General features: G+C 41.0%; 1 protein-coding gene across 9 annotated transcripts in view; it reads right to left on the bottom strand.

Annotated features, from left to right (window-relative positions):
* Positions 1 to 25170, bottom strand: part of CC2D2B (coiled-coil and C2 domain containing 2B) — a 206286-nt gene that overhangs the window by 98118 nt on the left and 82998 nt on the right. For 5 of the 9 annotated variants that reach the window (XM_069568146.1, XM_069568145.1, XM_069568147.1 and 2 more), the window contains exons 8-9: positions 16526 to 16642; positions 12195 to 12332 (exon numbers count right to left, since the gene is read on the bottom strand). In XM_069568146.1, coding sequence (XP_069424247.1) covers positions 12195 to 12332; positions 16526 to 16642 — 255 coding nt within the window. Of the gene's footprint in view, positions 1 to 9520; positions 10054 to 12194; positions 12333 to 16525; positions 16643 to 25170 lie in introns of those variants that run through there. The other 4 variants (XM_069568150.1, XM_069568151.1, XM_069568152.1 and 1 more) reach the window with 2 other exon arrangements.

Here is a 25170-nt window from a genome sequence, read left to right as displayed (position 1 = left end):
ATCCCCTGGAGGAGGGCATGGCAACCCACTCCAGTATTCTTGCCTGGAAAATCCCCATAGACAGAGGAGCCTGGAGGGCTACAGTCCATAGCGTCACAAAGAGTCAGACATGACTAAAGCGACTTAGCACACACAGGCTAAATAAAGTTTAGCTAGAAACTGAATTTTGCCTGGGAGTTAGAAATTTCCTTCCCAGTATTTATTCAAGTATTCTAGGAGGAAAATTTACTGGCTAACTCATTTCTATTTCTTATAAGAAGTCCTCAATTAAATCTCTCTCATGTTTTCCTTCTCTTGGAAACCTTTTGCTTGTGCTTATTTATAGCCCTTACCTGAGGAAATGTTCTTCCCAACAGATGGCAAAGTACCAGAAAATCAACACTTTACTAGAATTTAGAAAAGTCACTTTTTGAACTCAGTATTCTGGTAAGGTAGCGATTGCTGTTCTTAAACTAAGATATAATTCTTCCCATCTTTTTATCTGGCCATTATCTCTGAGAAAATTTCCTTTATAACATGTCCAGATGTCAGTTTTCTTCTTTTTGAAACAAAGCAACAGGGAATTTCCTGGCTGTCTAATGGTTAGGACTCTGCACTTCCACTTCTGGGAGCCCAGTTCAATCCCTGGTCCCAGATCTAAGATCCTGTAAACTGTGTGGCGCAGCACTCACACCCACCCCCCTAAAAAAGACACCTAAGCAACATTGAAACAGTTCAAAAATCATATGTATCTTAGCATATTTTCAGCAGGCATTCCTAAAGAATATCTTCTGTTTAATTTTCTCTTCTTTAATAAAGATATAGTATTCATTCAGCATCTTTTATACGCTGCTTAGCAGTTCTCCTAAGATCTCTACATGTCAGATGTAGTACTAAACATGGCTACAGAGGTCAGGAAGAGCCCTTACCTTCAAATAGGTAAGTTAACCAGCAAATATAATAGAGTAGGTGCTATAATACAGGACACACTGCCTATTCCTTTTCATTCTATAAGTATTTATGGCGCACCCACTGTGTCCTAGAACTCTGTTTGGCTCTGAGAAGTCAATATTGAATAAGAAAGACCAGATCCCTTCTCTTATCTTGTCTTTGTGTGGACTAGCAAGGCGTTATATGAAGGAATTCTGCACTGCTGTTCCCGTTACCTAGAATGTTCTATCTTTGCATGGCTGACCTCTTAGTTTAAATATCACCACTTTAGAGTCAGCCTTCCCTGGTTCTTATTTAATATTGTCCTTCTCCACCAGTCACTGCCTATTGCATTAACTTGAATTTCCTTACTCCTTGGAAGGAAAGTTATGACCAACCTAGATAGCATATTGCAAAGCAGAGACATTACTTTGCCAACAAAGGTCCATCTAATCAAGGCTATGGTTTTTCCAGTGGTCATGTATGGATGGGAGAGTTGGACTGTGAAGAAAGCTGAGCACCAAAGAATTGATGCTTTTGAACTGTGGTTTTGGAGAAGACTCTTGAGAGTCCCTTGGACTGCAAGGAGATCCAACCAGTCCATTCTGAAGGAGATCGGTCCTGGGTGTTCTTTGGAAGGAATGATGCTAAAGCTGAAACTCCAGTACTTTGGCCACCTCATGCGAAGAGTTGACTCATTGGAAAAGACTCTGATGCTGGGAGGGATTGAGGGCAGAAGGAGAAGGGTCGACAGAGGAAGAGATGGCTGGATGGCATCACGGACTCAATGGACATGAGTCTGAGTGAACTCCGGGAGTTGGTGATGGACAGGGAGGCCTGGCATGCTGCGATTCATGGGGTCGCAAAGAGTCAGACACGACTGAGCGACTGAACTGAACTGAGCTGAACTGAACTATTACTTCTCTTTTGAGAACAGGGACTTAGCCTTGTTTGATCATTACTATATCTCTTAAGTGTTAAAATGGGCTTCCCAGGTGGTGTGCAGTGGTAAAGAATCTGCTTGCCAAGCAGGAGATCTGTGTTTGATCCCTGGGTCAGGAAGATCCCCTGGAGAAGAAAATGGCAACATACTCCAGTATTCTTGCATGGGAAATCCCATGGACAGAGGAGTCTGGTGGGCTATAGTCCTTGGGTAACAAAGAGTCTGACGCAACTTAGCAACTGAGAATACACACAAGTGTTTAAACAGTGCCTGGCACATTTAGGGTTCCTAATAAGTACTAATATTTGCTGAATGGATAAACTAATGAATAGATGGATAGTACTGATTCAACAAATAAGGTAATTTCAGATAGTGAAAGAGTGGGTACTCAGAGAAAATATATGGAAGGGTGGAGTCAGGGAGGTCTGATGTCCAGTACTTTAGCACTCCTGACCTTACTCCCTTTCCACCTTTATTTCTTCTGTCACCCTTTCCTCATAGTGCCTGTTCTTAAACTTAAACCCTTAATTTTTATGATCTCTTGGCCACAGGAAATAATATTTATATCTTAACAGTTGAAAATCCTCTCTAAAATTTGGCTTGGCTGATGACCTTTACCTCATGGTTCTTAAGCTTTATTCTTTCCATTAAGGCAAAATAGCAAAATATCTGTCAATTTTTCCAAGATGCAAATGATGAGCCCATTTGCTTTTTTTTTTTTTGAGCCTTCAGCAAGTTGTAATATTTTTGCAATAGTATCAGATCACTGATCACAGACCACCACAACAAATAGAACAATGATGGAAAAGCCTGAAATATTGCCAAAATTACCAAAATGTAACAGAGTCAAAAAGTGAGCAAATGCTTTTGGACAAATGGCACCACTAGACTTGCTTGATGCAACGTGGTCACAAACCTCAATATGTAAAAAACAAACACAATATCTGCAAAGTGCAGTAAAGCCAAGCACAATAAATGAGATATGCTTGTATATACAGTGGAATATTATTCACCCACAAAAAAAATCTTGAATTTGCTACAACATGGATGAACCTTGAGGGCATTATGCTAAGTGAAATCAATCAGAAACATAGATACCGTATGACCTCACTTTTACATAGAGGACTCTAAAACAACAATCAGCCAAAAACAAATTAAAGAAAAAAGCTCAAACAACAGAACACATTGGATTGGTGGTTGCCGGAGGAGGGAGAAATGGTGAAAGGGTTCAAAGGTACAAACTTAAGTCATAGGGGGATGTGTAATGTGTAGTGTGGTAACACAGTTAATAATATTTGTATTGTCTATTTGAAAGTCGTTAGTATTGGAGAAGGCAATGGCACCCCACTCCAGTACTCTTGCCTGGAAAATCCCATGGACAAAGGAGCCTGGAAGGCTGCTGTCCATGGGATTGCTGAGTCGGACATAACTGAGCGACTTCACTTTCACTTTTCACTTTCATGCACTGGAGAAGGAAATGGCAACCCACTCCAGTGTTCTTGCCTGGAGAATCCCAGGGACGGTGGAGCCTGGTGGGCTGCCGTCTCAGGGGTGGCACAGAGTTGGACACGACTGAAGTGACTTAGCAGCAGCAGCAGCAGTTCTCATGATAAAAAAAATTTTGGTGTGGTGACAATGTCACCTAGACTTACTGTGATCATTTCAATGTATAAAAATACCAAATCACTATGTTGTACACCTGAAACTAATATAATATATGTCAGTTCAGTTCAGTTGCTCAGGCATGTCCAACTCTTTGCAACCCATGGACACTAGGCTTCCCTGTCCATCACCAACTCCCGGAGCTTGCTCAAACTCATGTCCATCTAGTTGGTGATGCCATCCAACCATGCCATCTGTTGTCCCCTTCTCCTCCTGCCTTCAATCTTTCCCAGAATCAGGTTCTTTTCCAAGGAGTCCGTTCTTCGCATCAGGTGGCCCAAGTATTGGAGCTTCAGCTTCAGCATCACTGGTTCCAGTGAATATTCAGGACTGATTTCCTGTAGGATTGACTGGTTTGATCTCCCTGCAGTCCAAGGGACTCTCAAGAATCTTCTCCAACACCACAGTTCAAAAGCATCAATTCTTCGGTGCTCAGCTTTTTTTATGGTCCAACTCTCCCATCCATACATGACTACTGGAAAAACCATAGTTTTGAGTAGACGGACCTTTGTTGGCAAAGTAATGTCTCTGCTTTTTAATATTCTAAGCTGGTCATAGCTTTTCTTCCAAAGAGCAAGCGTCTTTTCATTTCACGATTGCAGTCACTATCTGCACCCTGGCTGCAGTCTCATCCGTGTGCCTTGCAAGCTCCTTCCTCTAGGACCGGACCCTGGGCGGTCAGCTCCGGCTGCTGCTGCTGTTTCCTCCTGGGTTCCGGGCCGCCTCCTCGTTCTGCTCCCGGCCCCAGTTCCTACCGCACTTCCTCCTCTTCTCCTCCCACTGCTATCCCGGAGACCATGGGAGGCTCCATATCACGCGGTTCTTCCCGGTCTTCCAGGCTGTGATAGCATCATCAGGCTGCGCCCTCCTCCCCGCTCGCCGCCAGCCCAGGCTCCAGTTTTGAGCGCTGCGGATGAATCAGACTCTGCGCCGGAATCTGCGCGGATGCCCTCGTCTGGGGCAGGTGCTCTTTGGGACACCTGGTCCCGGTTACAGCGGTTATAGCGTGTGTGTAGCCGGTCCAGTGTGTACCTGCACCTGGTTAGGCGCCCGCCCTCCGTCCCTGGCGCCCCTCCCTGCCTCCCTCGCACCGCCCCACCCCCATTTGCTTTTTTTTTTTTTTCTTACTTTGTGCTCAGCTTTTATGCCTAAAAGCCTATAAGCCTCTTTCTGATTGAATTTTTAAAATTTGAGTTGGTATTTTTCCTCTAGTAATCTTGGAGTGGATATCTGGGATTCTGATGAAGCAGCCAATCTCCCATCCGATTCTATGGACTAAACCATGGATTGACCCTCAAAATGAAGGCTTTCGTGGGTAAAAGAGACATGATTTTATATTAATATTTTATCAATGTTATGAAACATACTTACTAAGAATCAGGAAATGTGCGTTAAAGCTTTAGCTCTACCGCTTAGAAATTGTATATAATTTAGAACAAGCGACATAACCTTTCAGGCCACTCTTGTTTAATTTGTAACCTAAAGCAACTGGACCAGATCAGTTAGCTCTTGTTAAGATGCATCATAAGGATATCGGAAACTAGTATTTCATGAGATATTATTTGTTTTACAGGAGTAAAAAGTGTTTAAGTCAAATAAATTTTGGAAATGCAAACTGCAATCAGCATGAGCATTACTTTTTATAAAAAGCCCTTAGGATTCCTGAAGAATTTATTAAATTTTTATATGTGGAATCTAAAATGTCACAAATGAATTTATCTTTGAAACAGAAACAGACTCACAGACATAGAGAACAGGCTTGTGGTTGCCAAAGGGGAGGGGGTTGGGGGAGTGATGGATTGAGAGGTTGGGATTAGAAGATGCTAATTACTATTATATATTTTATATAATTATTATATATTATTAAGCTATGATATATAAAATAGAAAAACACCAAGATTCTACTGTATAGCACAGGGAACTATTTCAGTATCCTGTAATAAATCATAATGGAAAAGAATATGAAAAAGAATATATATAACTGAATCATTTTGCCATACACAAGAAACACACAAATTGTAAATCGACTATACTTCAATACATTAAAAAAAAAATTTATTAAATTTTATTTAACCCAGAATTTCCCCAAATTATTTGAGCACAGAACTCTTGTTTCCCCCACAGGACAAGCATTAACATGACACGGGACACTAATTGTCTCCAAACTGCTTAGCAAATATTGATTAATCTGAAAGTAATATATTGCAGACAAGATCATTGTTCTTGATATCAGGTTTCTACTGGGGTGGTAATCACAAGATTGGAAAGGGGAATCAAAATGAAAAATGCTGTAAAGGCAGAATGGGCAGGTCTTGGCCAGGACAAGCCCCTGTCACTTCAACACTGATAAAGTTGATTCTGATCTTGGTTCCTTAAGGAAGTGGTGGTGTTAATCATGATAAAATGCAGGAGGAGGAGCAAGTTTATGAGGAAAGGTAGAGCTCAGTATAAGTCATCCTAAATACACCCTGTTCCCTATCACAGGACTTTCCTCCCCTCTCTTCTTAGAACCTTGCTATAAGAAATGACGTTGTTTCTTAGGAGACTGTATCTCACTTTTCATTGACTAATCCATGTTCTCTGATACTCATCGTGCAAAAGGGATATAGAAATAAAAAGTCAACTCAGGTGCTGATGAGGGTGATTCCATCATTATATCATCAGTATAAATTTAGAAATTAATTTACTTAAAATAGAGAAATACAAAAGGCATAACAACACTTTTAAAACATGTAGTCTTAAATGCCACTTTGAAAGAAGAAGGTTTATGGAGACATTCTTTTCCCAATTAATTTAAAATAATTAAATAAATATTAAAATAACTATTAAAAGACTATTGTGATTAAACCAATTATGTTCAGTTGTATTAGATTCTTGTGCAAATAAAAACTTGAGTAGTTAACTATACACTGTCTTAAACATATAAGGAAAATAAATAGAAGGTCTCTGAGTTAATCTCATTTTGGAGAATGTGAGACTGATGTGGGAGGTGCCAGAGCATCCTGGTTAAGGCTGTGGAAAGAAGATGGAATTGGTGATGTTTTGGAAGAAATGACATTTTTTAAAGGATATTCTTTGGCAAGATAAGTAGGTTTCAGTTTATGGAGAACATGCTTTTTAGGTAATGAGAAGCTGTGGTAGACTGAAGCATCGTGCCCAGTGTTTCGTGCATTTTCTGTTACAAGTAGTCATTCATGTCCTTGGCCACATGACTCTGCAATTTTTCCCAGTGTTTCTTCAGTTGGTAAAGTTGGGGTTGGTCATATGACTTATTTTGGTCTGTAGAATGTGAATGGAAGTGACAGGGCCAAGTCTGGGCCAAGACCTGAAGAGGCATCCTGCATTTTCTGTCTGTTTCATGTCCCTTCTACTCAGAACATGGCTCAGGAAGCCACCAGACAAGAAGAGTGGGAGATACATGGAGCAGGCCTGAACTTGACCTACTGCCGGAAACAGAGATACTAGCTGACTTGAGACCCATGAACATGAAAATCAATGTTTACTGTGGTAAGTCACTGAAATTTTGAGGTCGTTATAAGAAATTAAAGAAAAAACTAGTGCAAACTGAAATACCTGGCTAGTGCAGGCTAATTGTGAGCAACTTGTTATGTTCAAACAAGATAGCCATTATCAGACTCTGAATCAGAGAGGGATGAAACCATTTTGGTGAAATTCAACTCATCTTTCAAACCAACAATACATGAAGATATATTTTAATAGTAATTTTACTATTATATGGTAAACTTTGTGAGCTCTTAAGAGACTAATCTTTAATATTCAAATTTATACTTTGACTATAGAATATAAGCATCCAAATTATCTTATATTATCTTTAAATCCAGATTAAATTTTCTAAAGTTTAGGGTTAATCATCAAGCATCTTGGTCTGAATGACAGGCATCTCTATTGTCACAAAAAAACACAACAAAACCTGAGGAATAATGTGAAATTCTGAGCTGGGATGTGAAAAGCTTGTTAAGGATAATGTTAAACTTCATATATAATAAACAATAACAAGGATGTTACAGCATCCAAAGCTGTTAAAAGAAGTCCGCCCCACCAAAGACAGACAAAGTGCATCGCCTGGGTTTTTTAGCTTTGAATGTACTTTTTGATATGTGCTGTTTAATATGGTAGCCACTAGTCACACATGGCTATTGAGCACTTAAAATGTAGTCCTGATTAGGATGTGCTCTAAGTGTAATATACACAACAAATTTCAAAAACTTAATATTAAAAAATAAGAAATCTCATTAATTACATATTGATTACATGTTGAAATGGGTTCTAGGCACCTTCACCATAAGCATCTTTGCCATTGACACCTCTGCCACAAGCGTTTTTGCAGCAAACATTTTCATCAAATAACTCATTGCCTATAAGGCACATTCTCCGTGAAAGATAAAATACCGAGGTGAGAGTTTTTGGTTTGACAGTTTGATTTCAACTGGTTAAAATGTGTTAGCATTTCTTCTAGTTGGCAACATTATCGATGGCTTTATTCAGCTGGCATGACACTGATTTGTCCCAAGAGTTGGTTTCTTATTTTGAAACACTACTTTGGAGGAGAAAGAGGCCACAGTCCTAGAAGGTGGAGAGGGAAACCCACGTTTCCCACATGACTTTGGAATGTTTGTCAATGGACACGTAACAGTATGCCAAGAGCAAACAACAGCTGTGTAGAAGCTTTCACAGCACAGCACAAAGCTCAGTTACAAAGATGCCTCTAAGTACTTGGAAACTTACATCACTCTTTATGAAGGAAGAAATTTTAGTGAACAAGAAAAAGTATGATGCAGAATGAGGAGACAAACCAATGAGCCAAAAAAATAAACCCCGTATAAAATGCTATGAATGAAAGACTTGGAAGACAAGTGCTTAGGTACAACCTGCAAAATAAAATAAGCTATTTGTACAGTATTGCCATGAATCTACACACATTTTAAATGTACGCAAACATTTTATATTTCATAGTGTCTTGAATTTCGTTATTCATTTCCTTGTGTCCTTTAATTGCCCCTCTTTTATTTTCCATTATTTTATATTTTATGGCAAAATTGCTTCCAAGCCAATTACTACAGCGACAATGTGGCCACAAGTGCTTGTGGCAAAGATGCTTAAAGCAAAAGTACCTAGAACCAGCAGTAATACTTGTAGATGTGGTTCCTGGCACAGTTTGTTGTGTAAATAGCATGACACCAAAAAGGCATGCCACTCTCACTCATGAAGTTCCCTCACTAAATTAGATCCTGGGACAGGAAGATATCACATGGCTTTAGTGAGCATCTCAGGGAGCATCTTTGTGGTGCATGTTAGCATGTTTAGCAAAATGGAAAGGTTGATGGTTCATGCCTACCTCAAGATGATCTTATACCCAGCCAATTTCTTGGTGATGAAAATACTCTGGAATTGGATAGTATGACAGTCGCACAGCATTGTGAATGTACTAAGTGCCACTACACTGTTTATGTTATAATGGTGAATTTTAGGTTCTGTGCCTTTTACCACAATGAAAACCAACCCCAGGAGATGTTTTGGAGGACGCATTTTTCCAACCTTATGTTGCCACTGTATTTTTCTTCCTGACATGTGTACACCTAACTAAATAATATGCCCTGATATCTGAATGCCTATATATATATATATGTACAGCAGCTTTTAAAATAATCTCTGGTATGGGTGTCCCACTCTGTATCATTTTTGGCATCACCCAGGAATATGTGACTTAGGCAAAAACCCTCTTTTGGCTTGGATTAACTATTACTGCATAAGCACAGAAATTCCTTTGCAAGACTCTTTTGCCCTAGCACACATTTGCTTAGTCTAGAAAATTTTCCCATGGAAAGGGCAGGCTGGGCTTGGGCATGTGTCTGTCTTCTCCAAAGGCATTGTACGGCTTTCTTAATAAATAGGAAACAGGTCTGTAAGATCACAACTAAATTAGTTCCCAAGATTCTTCTTTTAGCCAGGGCAGCTTCCCAGCACAGGACTCAAGGTTCTCAGTTCTTTTGGGCAAAGTCAATATTGTTCTTTTATAAAGCAATGATCATGAAAGGAGGCAGATCTTTAAGACCCACACAAACAGAGAGTACAAAAGAGAAAGGGGGGAAGTTTGGAAAGACTCACAGAAAAGACAGTGTCTGCCAGGAAGTCCTTGAAGCAGAGGGTGGTGAATACCTCCCACGGAGAGGCTTTAGCAAAAGCCAAAGAAGCCTCATGCTGGTCAAGACTGGCCTTGGTGAGCAAGAGTGGTGACCTTGTGCACCACTGGGGAGGAAAGTGCTTCCTGGGCAAATTTTCTCACTCCAGCCAGAAGATTTCAGCTGCTCCTGCTATACCACGTCTTTCCAGAGATACGAAGGCTTGTGAAAGACAACTATGCCTACGATGATCACTGCGAGCAGGATCAGGGAGAAGAGGACCATGAGGAAGACATAGGTGGAGTGGGGGAGGGGTGCGGACAATGGCTGCTCAGCTGGAATCTTGTTGGTCAGGTTCAGCATGTAGCCCAAAGTCCACCCAACGCTGGTGCTCCGGACCTGCAAACAGTGGGGAAAGTGTTGTTTCTGGTTTGAGGATTAAATGAGCTTTCATTCAACCCTACCCGTAACACTGAACCACTAGGAAGTGAAAGCACCATGTTCGGTTCTCTAAAGGGATTCCTTCTATATTTTGAATTGGGAATATGGCTGTGAGGAGACAGGAGCAAGTGATTAGGAGAGTGTGGGGCCTCACTACTGTATTCCTCAAATTCAGAGAAGAATTTGGTGAATGATGGCTCAGGTCTCCTGCCAAGAAGAACTTAATTCAAATTAGGCCTTTGGAAGTTTGCATTCCTTTTGCTGTTTGTGTGAATGTGGGTGGGTGAGGTGGGGAAGGGGGCTGGAGGCTGACCGGAAGCAGGGAAAAGATCGATTAATGACTGTCCCTGTCCTTCTACAATCATGTCAGGCCCAGGAATCTAATCCATACAAAACCAGGACTTCTGTTATAATTCAACTGGGGAAAACCTGGGGAATAATCCCCATCAAGTCAGTCTTACTCGACGGATGTTCAAAGACATTGCATATGCATGAGAAAGGATTATTCTCAAGTGAAAAAACATTCTCCAACCCTGCCATCTTCCTAGGGATATTTTCAAATCACCTTGAAATGTATTGAAATATAGGTAGTCTGTGAATAATAAATAATTGTGGAAATGTTTCTATTACATGAGTTATATATAGTCACGGTAGGAAAATCACAAAGTACAGATATCTTCTTTTTTTGAAGATAAAACCACCTCTGCTTCATCACTTGGAGTTGTTATTATCATTTTGTGTTATATCCTACCAATCTCTCTGTGCATGTTTTTGACAGAAAAAAGTAGAATTAAATTGCATGTAGAATTCACTTAACAATTCTTTGTAGATATTATCCCACATCTCTTAAGGGATTTCTGCAGCATCATCACTGGTATGAACTACCTTATATGGTCATTTTTACTCACTTTATTCAATTATTTATAAACCCTAGAGATGGAGTAGTTGGACAAAGTGATGTTTAAGGCTTCTAGCACATATTGCCAAAACAGTCTTCCCAAAGGTTATGCCAGTTTACATCCCAGCCAATATCATGTGAAATGCTCCTCTCCCCTACACCTTTACCAGTACTAGGAATTAATAATTTGTAAAATGCCCACTTCCTTTTGTGGGAAACTGGAACTTTGTCTGACTGCCTGTGTCAAAGAAGCCTCCAGAGTTACTGGAGTTATCACCTAGGGTTTAGAAATAACAGATCAGAGTTGTACCTCAGAGAATATAAGTCTGACATAGACATCTTTCTCAAACAGACAAACTATGATGGAACAGAAGGAAAACTTGGATGTTAAAATGAGGAAAAGATTCAAATTAGCAAAGGCAATATTGACAAGAGTGTGGTGAAACTAGTACTTTCACGGCCACCACAGTCCTCTGCCTTAATGCTTTGTTTTGCTTGAAGTCACCATATTTAATAAAGGGGTAAATTGTTTTTGCCATTAATTGGTATGAGTTTAAAAGGTAGAGAAACACTGTCCTTAATATTTTTCATCAGGGACGAGTGTGTTCATGTGTCTCACTGCCCATGTAAATGTTGCTCCAGGCCTGAATGCCTGCAGGTGATGCTTTGGTAACGCACAGCCATGATGTTGCTTCTTTAAGGCTTATGCTAAGCCTGATTTCTTAAGCAAAGGCCCCCATGCACAGTCATTCCTCTCATTCCTCACAGTGGGTGAGCTTTCAGACTGGTCATTCTTAAAGCTGCAACTAACAAGGCCTTCACCCCTTATAAGAAACCGTGATCATCCTTTCTGGATTCATGAAGGGGCCTTTGGGATGGATGTTGAAGCCAGCACATAGAATCACTGTGGCTGTTGAAATACTATTATATTACTTTAATAGCTTATATTTTGTCTTATAAAGGGTTAGTCATTGTTATATGAGCAGAAAGGTGAGGCTGAGAATGTAAGTAGACCTCCTTAGATAGGATGCCCACAACTTGGCTGGTCAACATGCCAGGCACAAAATACCAGCTTGGGTTAGAGGTGAGGTGGCAGAACAGGACATCGGGCCAAAATTTAAATTAGGCTGACTCCTACCTCTTTCAGACTCAAAGCTCTCTCAGTCACTACCACCCGACTTCCTCCCTTAACCCAACGAACCTTGTTCATGAAGTGAATATTTTTCCAGGACTCAGCTGTAAAATGGTAGCCATTCAGGAGGAGAACTAGGATGTAGGTGCCAGAAAAGCAGTATTCACTCAGGTATTTCTCCTTCACATCACCAAAATTCTTCTCCACCTGGAAGCAAAGTGAAGAAAACGTCATACTTGTACAACAGGCCCTTCTCGATAGCCGTCATGTTCACTATTGAGCGGATCAAGGGAGTAGAAAGCCCCAGCTCACATGGGCCTGAGGGTTGGCCTCTGCAGAGGGCTTTGGGAATGGTGCTGCACGCCTTCCACGGGTGCAGGGGTTCATACTTTAGGGTCTGTTAAGGAATCTTTTCCTCCACAGGGTTCTATGACACATTAATAAATGCTCCAGGAGGAAAAAAAAAAAATCTATACACGGGATTTTACTATATTTTTTCATCCCTTGTGAAACATTTTCCACATATATTCAAAACTGAAAAAATGCTACATGAAAGAAATCATTAATTTTTGTTTAATGAGCTTGTCCACTTATACACATATTTATTCAGTAAATATAGTATCCGTATTTTCATTTTACAGATCTTTAAGTGTGGGGAAAATTTGATCTTTGTTAAGACATTTCAACATGTAGAATCAAAAGAACTAGGGTTGGAGTCCTGACTCTATCCCAGCTTCCTGCCCTTTGTTGTTGTTGTTCGGTTACTAAGTCGTGTCTGACTCTGCAACCCCATGGACTGCAGCACGCCGGTCTCCTCTGTTCTCCACTATCTCCCATAGTTTGCTCAGACTTATGTCCATGGAGTCAGTGATGCCATCCAACCATCTCAACCTCTTTCTCCCCTTCTCCTCCTTCTCTCTTTCCTAGCATCAGGGTCTTTTCCAGTGAGTTGGCACAGTTACATTCAACAAACACTGCTCTGGAACCCAGTTCAGGAAGCATTTTGCTCAAGAATCCAAGATGCTCGTCTTTCTCCACAGATCACCAGCAGCTGCAAAAAGCCTTCCCTCTTGTAAAGGGCTGAGGCATATCTGAACTGCTCTTTCTGAAAGCCCTGAATATCCTCCTTCATGTCGCAACTCAGACAAAATACTTAAGAGAAAATTCCAAATGTCCAGGCTCTTGTACAATCTTCCTTCCTCGGTTGTCAGTGCCCAAGAGAACAGCATTCATTTTCAATTAATCACATATCTTCAGAATGAAAGCACCATGCATTTTGCAACAGTGTCGACTTAAAACAGCTGCTGTTTTTAGCCACTCCTAGATGATCTGTTTTTTTTAGAGCAGAGTATATGCAGATGACACCACCCTTATGGCAGAAAGTGAAGAGGAACTAAAAAGCCTCTTGATGAAAGTGAAAGAGGAGAGTGAAAAAGTTGACTTAAAGCTCAACATTCAGAAAACTAAGATCATGGCATCTGATCCCATCATTTCATGGCAAATAGATGGGGAAACAGTGGAAACAGTGTCAGACTTTATTTTGGGGGGCTCCAAAATCACTGCAGATGGTGATTGCAGCCATGAAATTAAAAGATGCTTACTCTTTAGAAGGAAAGTGATGACCAACCTAGATAGCATATTGAAAAGTAGAGACATTACTTTGCCAACAAAGGTCCATCTAGTTGAAGCTATGGTTTTTCCAGTGGTCTCGTAGTTGGACTGTGAAGAAAGCTGAGAGCCAAAGGATTGATGCTTTTGAACTGTGGTGTTGGAGAAGACTGTTGAGAGTCCCTTGGACTGCAAGGAGATCCAACAAGTCCATCGTAAAGGAGATCAGTCCTGGGTGTTCATTGGAAGATCTGATGCTAAAGCCGAAACTCCAATACTTTGGCCACCTCATGCAAAGAGTTGACTTGTGGACAAGACCCTGATGCTGGGAGGGATTGGGGGCAGGAGGAGAAGGGGACGACGGAGGATAAGATGGCTGGATGGCATCACCAACTCGATGGACATGAGTTTGAGTGAACTCTGGGAGTTGGTGATGGACATGGAAGCCTGGCGTGCCATGATATACGGGATCGCAAAGAGTCAGACATGACTGAGCGACTGAACTGAACTGAACTGAAACTCCATATCTTTCTCTTGCATCCCTGGAAATTTTCATCAGGTAGCACTGGATCTTGAATGACTCAGTGCCTCAGACCAGAAAAAACACTTGTGCTTCTATCATAAGCAGGATATATATTGAACCTGTCTGATGGAAAAATGGTCTGACCACAGTGGTGTCTGTGGCAGATTCTGTGAACTGCCTGTCTTCCTCGGGGGTTAAGGGAAGCAGTGGAAGACAATGTGCTCAGCTCCAAGACGTAGCTCGTCATGGATCTAGGGCTCTAAGCTAGTCGTATCTAGCCAGACCTCCTGGAATGTGAAGTCAAGTGGGCTTCAGAAAGCATCACTACGAACAAAGCTAGTGGAGGTGATGGAATTCCAGTTGAGCTGTTTCAAATCCTGAAAGATGATGCTCTGAAAGTGCTGCACTCAATATGCCAGCAAATTTGGAAAACTCAGCAGTGGCCACAGGACTGGAAAAGGTCAGTTTTCATTCCAATCCCAAAGAAAGGCAATGCCAAAGAATGCTCAAACTACTGCACAATTGCACTCATCTCACACGCTAGCAAAGTAATGCTCAAAATTCTCCAAGCCAGGCTTCAGCAATGCGTGAACCATGAACTTCCAGATGTTCAAGGTGGTTTTAGAAAAGGCAGAGGAACCAGAGATCAAATAGCCAACATCTGCTGGATCATCGAAAAAGCAAGAGTTCCAGAAAAACGTCTATTTCTGCTTTATTGACTATGCCAAAGCCTTTGACTGTGTGGATCACAAGAAACTGTGGAAAATTCTGAAAGAGATGGGAATACCAGACCACCTAACCTGCCTCTTGAGAAACCTATATGCAGGTCAGGAAGCAACAGTTAGAACTGGACATGGAACAACAGACTGGTTCCAAATAGGAAAAGGAGTACGTCAAGGCTGTAATATTGTCACCTTGCTTATTTAACTTATATACAGAGTACATCATGAGAAACGCTGGACTGGAAGAAGCACAAGCTGGAATCAAGATTGCCAGGAGAAATATCAATAACCTCAGGTATGCAGATGACACCACCTTATGGCAGAAAGTGAAGAACTAAAAAGCCTCTTGCTGAAAGTGAAAGTAGGGAGTGAAAAAGTTGGCTTAAGCTCAACATTCAGAAAATGAAGATCATGGTATCTGGTCCCATCACTTCATGGCAAATAGATGGGAAAACAGTGGAAACAGTGTCAGACTTTATTTTGGGGGGCTCCAAAATCACTGCAGATGGTGATTGCAGCCATGAAATTAAAAGACGCTTACTCCTTGGAAGGAAAGTTATGACCAACCTAGACAGCATATTCAAAAGCAGAGACATTACTTTGCCGACTAGGGTACGTCTAGTCAAGGCTATGGTTCTTCCAGTGTCATGTATAGATGTGAGAGTTGGACTGTGAAGAAAGCTGAGTGTCGAAAAATTGATGCTTTTGAACTGTGGTGTTGGAGAAGACTCTTGAGAGTCCCTTGGACTGCAAGGAGATACAACCAGTCCATTCTGAAGGAGATCGGTCCTGGGATTTCTTTGGAGGGAATGATGCTGAAGCGGAAACTCCAGTACTTTGGCCACCTCATGCGAAGAGTTGACTCACTGGAAAAGACTTTGATGCTGGGAGGGATTGGGGGCAGGAGAAGGGGACGACAGAGGATGAGATGGCTGGATGGCATCACTGACTTGATGGACGTGAGTCTGAGTGAACTCCCGGAGATGGTGATGGACAGGGAGGCCTGGCGTGCTGCGACTCATGGGGTCGCAAAGAGTTGGACACGACTGAGCGACTGAACTGACTGAAGCCATTCGTAAAATCCTGCATCCTGCTTTCTCAGCCAGCCCTGGCCAATGAGATGTAAGAGGAAAGACTACTAAGGAGCTTCTGGGCTAGCTTTTGCTTTCCTGTAAAAAGGAACTGATGTATCTGGATGTGATCGCTGAAGCTACACCTTGTTTCCATGAGGAAAGAGGCCTAATAAGAACCGAAGAATGATTGAAGACAGTTAACCTGTTGAACCCATGCCAGCAACTGCCTATTGCCACACTTCAAATTAGGTGAAAATCATTAAGACCTTTTTTGTTTAATCCATTGTATGGCCAGTTATCATGGAACGTCAGTGAGTTTATTCCTAACTGAGTGTACCGTCTGGGCCTCTCTAACACATGTGTTGGATCTTGGTCACATTAGCACAACCTGAAGAGCAGACTCACGTCCTCCCTTCTGTCAAGGGCACAGGGCAGTGGTAACAATGATAACAGCTGCTGTTTCCAGTTGCTTACCTCTTCCCAACGCTGAGCGCAGAACTCTTGCAACTTCTCAGTCAACTTTTCCACAGATGTTGATTCCTGTGATGTAAAGTTTAAAAACTCCATCACATAGTAAAAAGCTGAAAATGCCTACAAGAGAAAAGTGCTGAGTTTGGTGCAGTGTCCAACACAGAGGGGCATTGATTCACTCTCCAGAAGGGCAAACCCCTAGGGAAAGTGCCTAGAACTCTCTGAGGTTAAATCATCGATCAGGTGATATTCCAGACCCAGGAACTGCTTCCTTCCTGGAAGGTGTCACTTTGCCACTGACAGGCATTTCTGAGCTGTTTGGTAGCTAATTTTCTCTACAATCAGGGAGAAAGAAAGAGAATCAGGGAGAAAGAAAGATAGGGAAAAGAGAAGATAAAAGTGAGAGGAATAGATCAGAAAAATCCCATCTTTAAAAAGCTATTATATATGAATTTTTAATAAATAAAGCCTGGAAAATTCTACACAGAGGTAATGGGAGTGATCTCTAGCAAAATTATAAGGTGTTTTTTTCTTTTTATTTATGCAATTTTGAGCCTATTTTTATAATGTACAAGTACTTTCTTTAAACAGCCAATGTTTATTTAACAGATAGTTTTTGCAGGTCTATCACGAGCTAGGCACAACTTAAAAGTTTTAAAAAATCATCATAATATGTGAAAACTGTATAAAAAGTTTAAAAGTGAGTTAAAAAGAAAAATTCTAGACTAATGGAAATGAAACCCAAAATAACCAAAATGGGACCTTAAAATGTAAAAGCATTTGTACAACAAAGGAAATTATAAACAAAACAAAAAGATAACCTGCAGTCTGGGAAAAATATTTGCAAATGATGTGACCAAAAAGGGATTAACTTCCAAAATATACAAATGTAAGGCTTAATATTTAAAAAAAAAAATCAAAAAATGGCCAGAAGACCTAAATAGACATTTCTCCAAAGAAAACATAGAGATGGACAACAGGTACATGAAAAGATGCTCAGTATTGCTAGTTATTAGAGAAATGCAAATCAAAATTGCAATGAGGTATCACCTCACACCAGTCAAAATGGCCATCACTAAAAATAATACATGCTGGAGAGGGTATGAAGAAAAGGGAACTCTCCTATACTCTTGGTGGGAATGTAAATTGGTGTAGTCACTATGGAGAATAGTCAAGAGGTTCCTTAGAAAAACTAAAAATGGTGTTACCATAAGATCCAGCAGTCCCACTCTTGAGCATATATTCAGAGAAAATTCTGATTTGAAAAGATACATGCACTCCAGAGATCAAAACAGCACTGTTTACAATAGCCAAGACATGGAAGCACTCTAAATGTCCATCAACAGATGAATGGATAAAGAATATGTGGTATATATACACAATGGAAACATACTCAGCCATAAAAAGAATGAAATAATTCCATGTGCAGCAACATGGATGGAGCTAGAGATTATCATACTATACTACATGAAGTAAGTCAGAAAGAGAAAGAAAGTGTCAAAAGATATCACTTATATATGAAATCTAAAAAGGAGATCATGCAAAAGAACTTACTTACAAAATAGAAGCAAACTCAAAAGACATAGAAGACAAACTTATGGTTACCAAAAAGGGAGAGTGGGGAGACGGGGAGGGATAAATTAGGAATTTGTTATTAATATATACACACTGCTATATATAAAACAGATAAACAACAAGGAGCTACTGCAGAACACAGCGAACTATATTCAATATCTTATAGTAACCTATAGTGGGAAAGAATTTGAAAAAGAATATTTATATATAAATAAAATCACTCTAATGGCTAATGGGAACACTCTAATGGCTGGCTGCATGAGAGTCCATAATGGTAATGTATCACAGTTCATTCAACAGCTCCCTACTGGTGAGCATTCCTTTGATTCCAGTATTTTTTCCTATAAGCAAGGTTGCTATCAACAACCATTTAGCTTGTGAACTGATGCACTCATCCCTCAGTGGAAGATGAGCTCCGTCGGAAAAGGCAGCCTCTACATACTTTGAACTCGGGAATTCAGCACTTTAAATACTGTATGCCAGTTACAGAACAAGATCATGGTATAGTCTTATTTCTATCCTCTTAACCCAAGCCATCATCATCTCCTGTGTGGACACTGCAATGACCTCTTGTTGGTCTCCCATGTTACCTTTCTAGTCCTATCCCAACCCATCCTGAACTGGCAGTCATAGGAATCTTTTAAAAACAAATTTGATCTCTTCTGCTTAAAGCCTTCAGAGACCAAATTCTACCAGATGTCTCAAAGCCATGCATGTTCTAACCCCACCCTCTAGGCCAATACCGTCTCATACCACTGCTGACCCACCCACCACATCCCAGCCACCCAGGCCTTCAAGCATGCCAAACTTTTCTTCCCCCTCAGTTATATAATTGCTCTTCCCTCTAGTGGAGTTAACTTCCTTGGCTCCTCTTCAGAGAGATCTTTCCATCACCCGCCTAGACTAGGATGCTCTATTAACCCCTCTTACAGTACTTTTTTCCTCCCCAGCAGTTGCCACAGTTTGACTTGCTTTGTCTGTATCTCTGGTCTCTTGTCTGCCTGCCCTCCAGAACACCAGCTCCATACCTTCAGGGCCACATCGGCCTTGCCTCTCAGATGAGTCTGCAGCACTAACATGGCACTTGGACATGGAAGAGCTCTATAAATGTGTAAATGGCAGAAAACCACCCTCTCTCTAATTCCTAGAGCGCTGGCTAGAATGTGAGAGACACTTGGCAAATCTCATTTCTGAGGCGCGTGTATGGCTCAGTCGTGTCCCATTCTCCACAACCCCATGGACTATAGCCCACCAGGCTCCTCTGTCCTTGGAATTTTCCAGGCAAGAATACTGGAGTGGATTGCCATTTCCTACTTCAAGGATCTTGCTGACCCAGGGATTGAACCCAAGTCTCCTGCATTGCAGGTGGATTCTTTACTGCTGAGCCACTGGGGAAGCATAATATGCATAGTGGATGCCTGAAAAGGTTCTCCCCTATTAATTAAAACTATTAAGAGTGTTTTCCTCCAGTGAACTGATTGTGGGTCAGGAAGGAAGGAAAGACTTAAGTTTTTACTGTAAATTTTACATTTTTGTTATAAATAAATTTAATATGAGATCTACACTCTCAACAAATGTTAATGTATACAGTGAAGGACAAAGCTGTACAGTAGATTTCTAGAAGTTAATCTTTAGCTGAAACTTTATGCCTATTGATTAGTAACTCTCCATTTCTCCCCTCCATCAAGCCCCTGGCAACCACCATTCTACTCTCTGATTGAGTCTGTAAGTTTGATTATTTTAGATATCTCATGTAAGTGGAATTATGCATTATGTATCCTTTTGTGACTGGCAAATTTCACATAGCTAATGTCTTCAAATGCCATGAAATCAGAAGATGATAGCTTCTTGGCAGGAAAGCTATGACAAACCTAGACAGTATGTTGAAAAGCAGAGACATTACTCTGCTGACAAAGGTCTGTATAGTTGAGGCTATGGTCTTCCCAGTGGTCACGTATGGTTGTGAGAGCTGGACTGTAAAGAAGGTAGAACACCAAAGAACTGATGTCTTTGAACTGTGGTGCTGGAAAAGACTCCTGAAAGTCCCTTGAACAGCAAGGAGATCAAACCAGTCCATCTTTAGGGAGGTAAACCCTGAATATTTACTGGAAGAACTGATGCTGAAGCTCCAGTATTTTGGTCATCGGATATAAACAGACGACTCATTGGAACAGTCCCTGATGCTTGGAAAGATTGAGGGCAGAAAGAGAAGAGGGTGTCAGAGAATGAGATGGGTGGATAGCGTCACCGATGCAATGAAAATGAACTTGGGCAAGCTTCAGGAGTTGGTGAGGGTCAGAGAGGCCTGGTGTGCTACAGTCTATAGGGTCACAAAGAGTCAGACATAACTGGGCAACTGAACAACAATGTCTTCAAGGTTCATTTTTGTTTCATGTCACAGGATTTCCTTCTTTTTAATGTTCAATAATATTCTGTTGTATGTGTATACCACATTTAAAAAATCCACTCCTCTTTCAACATTCATAGACATTGAAGTTGTTTCCACACCTGGGCAGATAAACACCCAAAAGAAAGACTGCTTGATCATATGATAGATACATTTTTGATTTTTTGAGGAACCTCCATACTCCTTTACATAGTGACCACATCCACAATATACAAAGGGGTCCATTCTCTTCCCATCCTCACTACACTTGTCTTTTGCTTTTCCTTTGATAATATCCATTCTATCAGGTATGAGGTGATACCTCATTGTGATTTTGATTTTCATTACCCAGATTGTTAGTGATGTTCTGCACCCTTGCATATACCAACTAGCCATTTGTATGTTGTCCTTGGAGAAATGTCTGTTCAACTCTCTAGCCCATTTTTAATCGAGTTAGTATTCTTCTCGCTGTTGGGTTGTTAGAATTCCTTATATAATTTGGAAATCTATCTCTCATCTGATATAGAGTCTGCAAATATTTTCTACCATTTTTCAGGTTGCTTTTTTACTCTGCTATTTCCTCTGCTGTGCAAAAACTTTCTGGTTTGATGTAGTTTCAGTTATCTATTTTTGCTTTTGGTGCCTGGGCTTTTGGTGTCATGTCTAGAACTCATTGCTAAGACCAATGTCATGAAGCTTTCCACCTATATTTTCTTCTTGAAATTTTACACTTTCAGGTCTTGTGTTAAAGTCTTCAGTCCATTTTAAGTTGATTTTTGTGGATGCTGTAATATATAGTTCCAATTTCATTCTTTTGCATATGGACATACACAGTTATATCAGACTTATGTTGAAGAAAGTAGAGAAAACCACTTGAAGAAGGAAATGGCAACACACTCCAGTGTTCTTGCCTGGAGAACCCCAGGGACGGGGGAGCTTGGTGGGCTGCCGTCTATGGGGTCGCACAGAGTCAGGCACGACTGAAGCGACTTAGCAGCAGCAGCAGCAGCAGCAGAGAAAACCACTAGACCATTCAGGTATGACCCAAATCAAATCCCTTATGATTATACAGGGGAAGTGAGAAATAGATTTAAGGGACTAGATCTGATAGACAGAGTGCCTGATGAACTATGGACAGAGGTTTGTGACATTGTACAGGAGACAGGGATCAAGACCATCCCCATGGAAAAGAAATGCAAAAAAGCAAATGGCTGTCTGAGGAGGCCTTACAAACAGCTGTGAAAAGAAGAGAAGTGAAAAGCAAAGGAGAAAAGGAAAGATATAAGAATCTGAATGCAGAGTTCCAAAGAATAGCAAGAAGAGATAAGAAAGCCTTCCTCAGCGATCAATGCAAAGAAATAGAGGAAAACAACAGAATGGGAAAGACTAGAGATCTCTTCAAGAAAATTAGAGACATCAAGGGAATATTTCATGCAAAGATGGGCTCGATAAAGGACAGAAATGGTATGGACCTCACAGAAGCAGAAGATATTAAGAAGAGGTGGCAAGAATACACAGAAGAACTGTACAAAAAAGATCTTCATGACCCAGATAATCACGATGTCGTGATTACTCACCTACAGCCAGACATCCTGGAATGTGAAGTCAAGTGGGCCTTAGGAAGCATCACTATGAACAAAGCTAGTGGAGGTGATAGAATTCCAGTTGAGCTATTTCAAATCCTGAAAGATGATGCTGTGAAAGTGCTGCACTCAATATGCCAGCAAATTTGGAAAACTCAGCAGTGGCCACAGGACTGGAAAAGGTCAGTTTTCATTCCAATCCCAAAGAAAGGCAATGCCAAAGAATGCTCAAACTACCACACAATTGCACTCATCTCACATGCTAGTAAAGTAATGCTCAAAATTCTACAAGCCAGGCTTCAGCAATACGTGAACCATGAACTCCCAGATGTTCAAGGTGGTTTTAGAAAAGGCAGAGGAACCAGAGATCAAATAGCCAACATCTGCTGGATCATGGAAAAAGCAAGAGAGTTCCAGAAAAACATCTATTTCTGCTTTCTTGACTATGCCAAAGCCTTTGACTGTGTGAATCACAAGAAACTGTGGGAAATTCTGAAAGAGATGGGAATATCAGACCACCTGACCTGCCTCTTGAGAAACCTATATGCAGGTCAGGAAGCAACAGTTAGAACTGGACATGGAACAACAGACCGGTTCCGAATAGGAAAAGGAGTACGTCAAGGCTGCATATTGTCACCTTGCTTATTTAACTTATATGCAGAGTACATTATGAGAAATGCTGGGCTGGAAGAAGCACAAGCTGGAATCAAGATTTCCGGGAGAAATACCAATAACCTCAGGTATGCAGATGACACCACCCTTATGGCAGAAAGTGAAGAGGAACTAAAAATCCTTTCAATGAAAATGAAAGAGGAGAGTGAAAAAGTTGACTTAAAGCTCAACATTCAGAAAACGAAGATCATGGCATCTGGTCCCATCACTTCATGGGAGATAGATGGGGAAACAGTGGAAACAGTGTCAGACTTTATTTTGGGGGGCTCCAAAATCACTGCAGATGGTGATTGCAGCCATGAAATTAAAAGACGCTTACTCCTTGGAAGGAAAGTTATGACCAACCTAGACAGCATATTGAAAAGCAGAGACATTACTTTGCCAACTAAGGTCCATCTAGTCAGGGCTATGATTTTTCCAGTAGTCATATATGGATGTGAGAGTTGGACTGTGAAGAAGGCTGAGCGCTGAAGAATTGATGCTTTTGAACTGTGGTGTTGGAGAAGACTCTTGAGAGTCCCTTGGACTGCAAGGAGATCCAACCAGTCCATTCTGAAGGAGATCAACCCTGGGTGTTCATTGGAAGGACTGATGCTGAAGCGGAAACTCCAATACTTTGGCCACCTCATGCGAAGAGTTGACTCATTGGAAAAGACCCTGATGCTGGGAGGGATTGGGGGCAGGAGGAGAAGGGGATGACAGAGGATGACATGGCTGGATGACATCACCGACTTGATAGATATGAGTTTGGGTAAACTCCGAGAGTTGGTGATGGACAGGGAGGCCTGGTGTGTTGCGGTTCATGGGGTCACAAAGAGTCGGACTCGACTGAGTGACTTAACTGAACTGAACTGATACACAGTGTCCCTGAAACCATTTACTGAAGGGATTATTCTTTCCCCATTGTGTACTCTAGCACCCTTGTCAAAGATCAGTTAATCATATATATGTGGGGTTTTTTTTTTAAGGACTCTATTCTGTTCCATGCCTGTCTTTATGCCAGCACCATGCTGTTTTTATTACAGCACCTTAAATTAAATTAAATGTAATATATTTTAAAATCCACAGGTTGATACCTCCAGGTTTGTTTTACTTTCTCAGGATTGTTCTGGCTTTGTATGGTCTTTTGTTCTGCAAATGAATTTCATATATATTTTTTCTGTTTCAGTAAAACACACCACTGCGATTTTAATGGGGACTGCACTGAATGTGTGGATCACTTTTAGCAGTATGGGTACTTTAACAATATTAAGTCTTTCATGAACAGAGGCTGTCTTTCCATTGTGTCTTCCTTAATTTCTTTCATCAGTGCTTTGTGGTTTTCAGTGTACAAGTCTTTCTCTGAAGAACTAAGGGACCAAACAGAAAAGCTACCAGGAGAAGCTCAAGGCTCATCCATGCTTTTCTAGCCCTGTCCTACCTTGATTGGGGGAATTACATTCAAATTACATTCCACCCTCACCCTCATCTTTCCACCCTCAACTGTGCTAAGTCAAAAGGGCTTGTCAAGCTTGAAAGCAAGAATTGGGCCATGTTATTCAGGAGGTAAAGGTTTCAAAAAAGTTAAAAAGCAAATACAAAATAATATATCCCTTTTCTTTCAAATGTAGTTCCCAGGAGTGAGCAGAATAGAAAGGGCCCTTGGCTGTCCCCAGCATCTCTGGCAACCTTCTTCCCTTTTGTGGCACCCTCCTTTCTCTTCCAGCAGCTAGATCCAAGGCAAGGAATTTGGCTCAAAAAAACCCAAAACAGGCAGCCAGTCCTATTTCAGCTATGGAGCATCCAGGTGAGAGTGTAGTTTGTTCTGAATTTGTATTTGGAGGCAACTAATGACCAAACATTACCTTGCCAGTCATTGTGCAGTCATGTATTTCCCTCAGAAAACTGGAGAGGCAGGTAAACTATGGTCTAGGCCATGGTGAGCAGGATCCATGATTTTACTCATTGTTGTTTTCCAGAGACCAAGGGAATGAAGACCTCCATATCATTCGCAAATGGTAACGCCAGATTTTAAGCCAGGTATGGTTACTACAGGGCCTGTGCTTTCTCCAGGAAGTTCTTTCTGCGACACTGAATTGGGCCAAGAGACCTTGGAGGAGCCTCTTCTTTTGAGGTCTGAGAGAGGAGTTGAACCCCCCTTCCTCACATGCTGATCTACTTTCTGAAAAAGGGAGACTGTGAAGGCAGACAAAAGCCTATTGTTTCTTTGAATGTAATCTTAAGTAGTTGAGATAACATATATATTAGTCAATAATTAGAACTCAGTTGATGGTAGCTTGGAAGAAAAGTTTTGACCAACCTAGACAGAATATTAAAAAGCAGAGACATTGCTTTGCCAACAAAGGTCCATCTAGTCAAAGCTATGGTTTTTCTAGTAGTCATGTATGGATGTGAGATTTGGACTGTGAAGAAAGCTGAGCGCCGAAGAATCG

The sequence above is a fragment of the Ovis canadensis genome, chromosome 22, assembly GCF_042477335.2.
Source record: "Ovis canadensis isolate MfBH-ARS-UI-01 breed Bighorn chromosome 22, ARS-UI_OviCan_v2, whole genome shotgun sequence".
In the NCBI taxonomy this organism is placed as follows: Eukaryota; Metazoa; Chordata; class Mammalia; order Artiodactyla; family Bovidae; genus Ovis; species Ovis canadensis.
The sequence above is the reverse complement of the archived record's forward strand: the minus strand, read 5'-3'. Positions and strand labels throughout refer to the sequence as shown.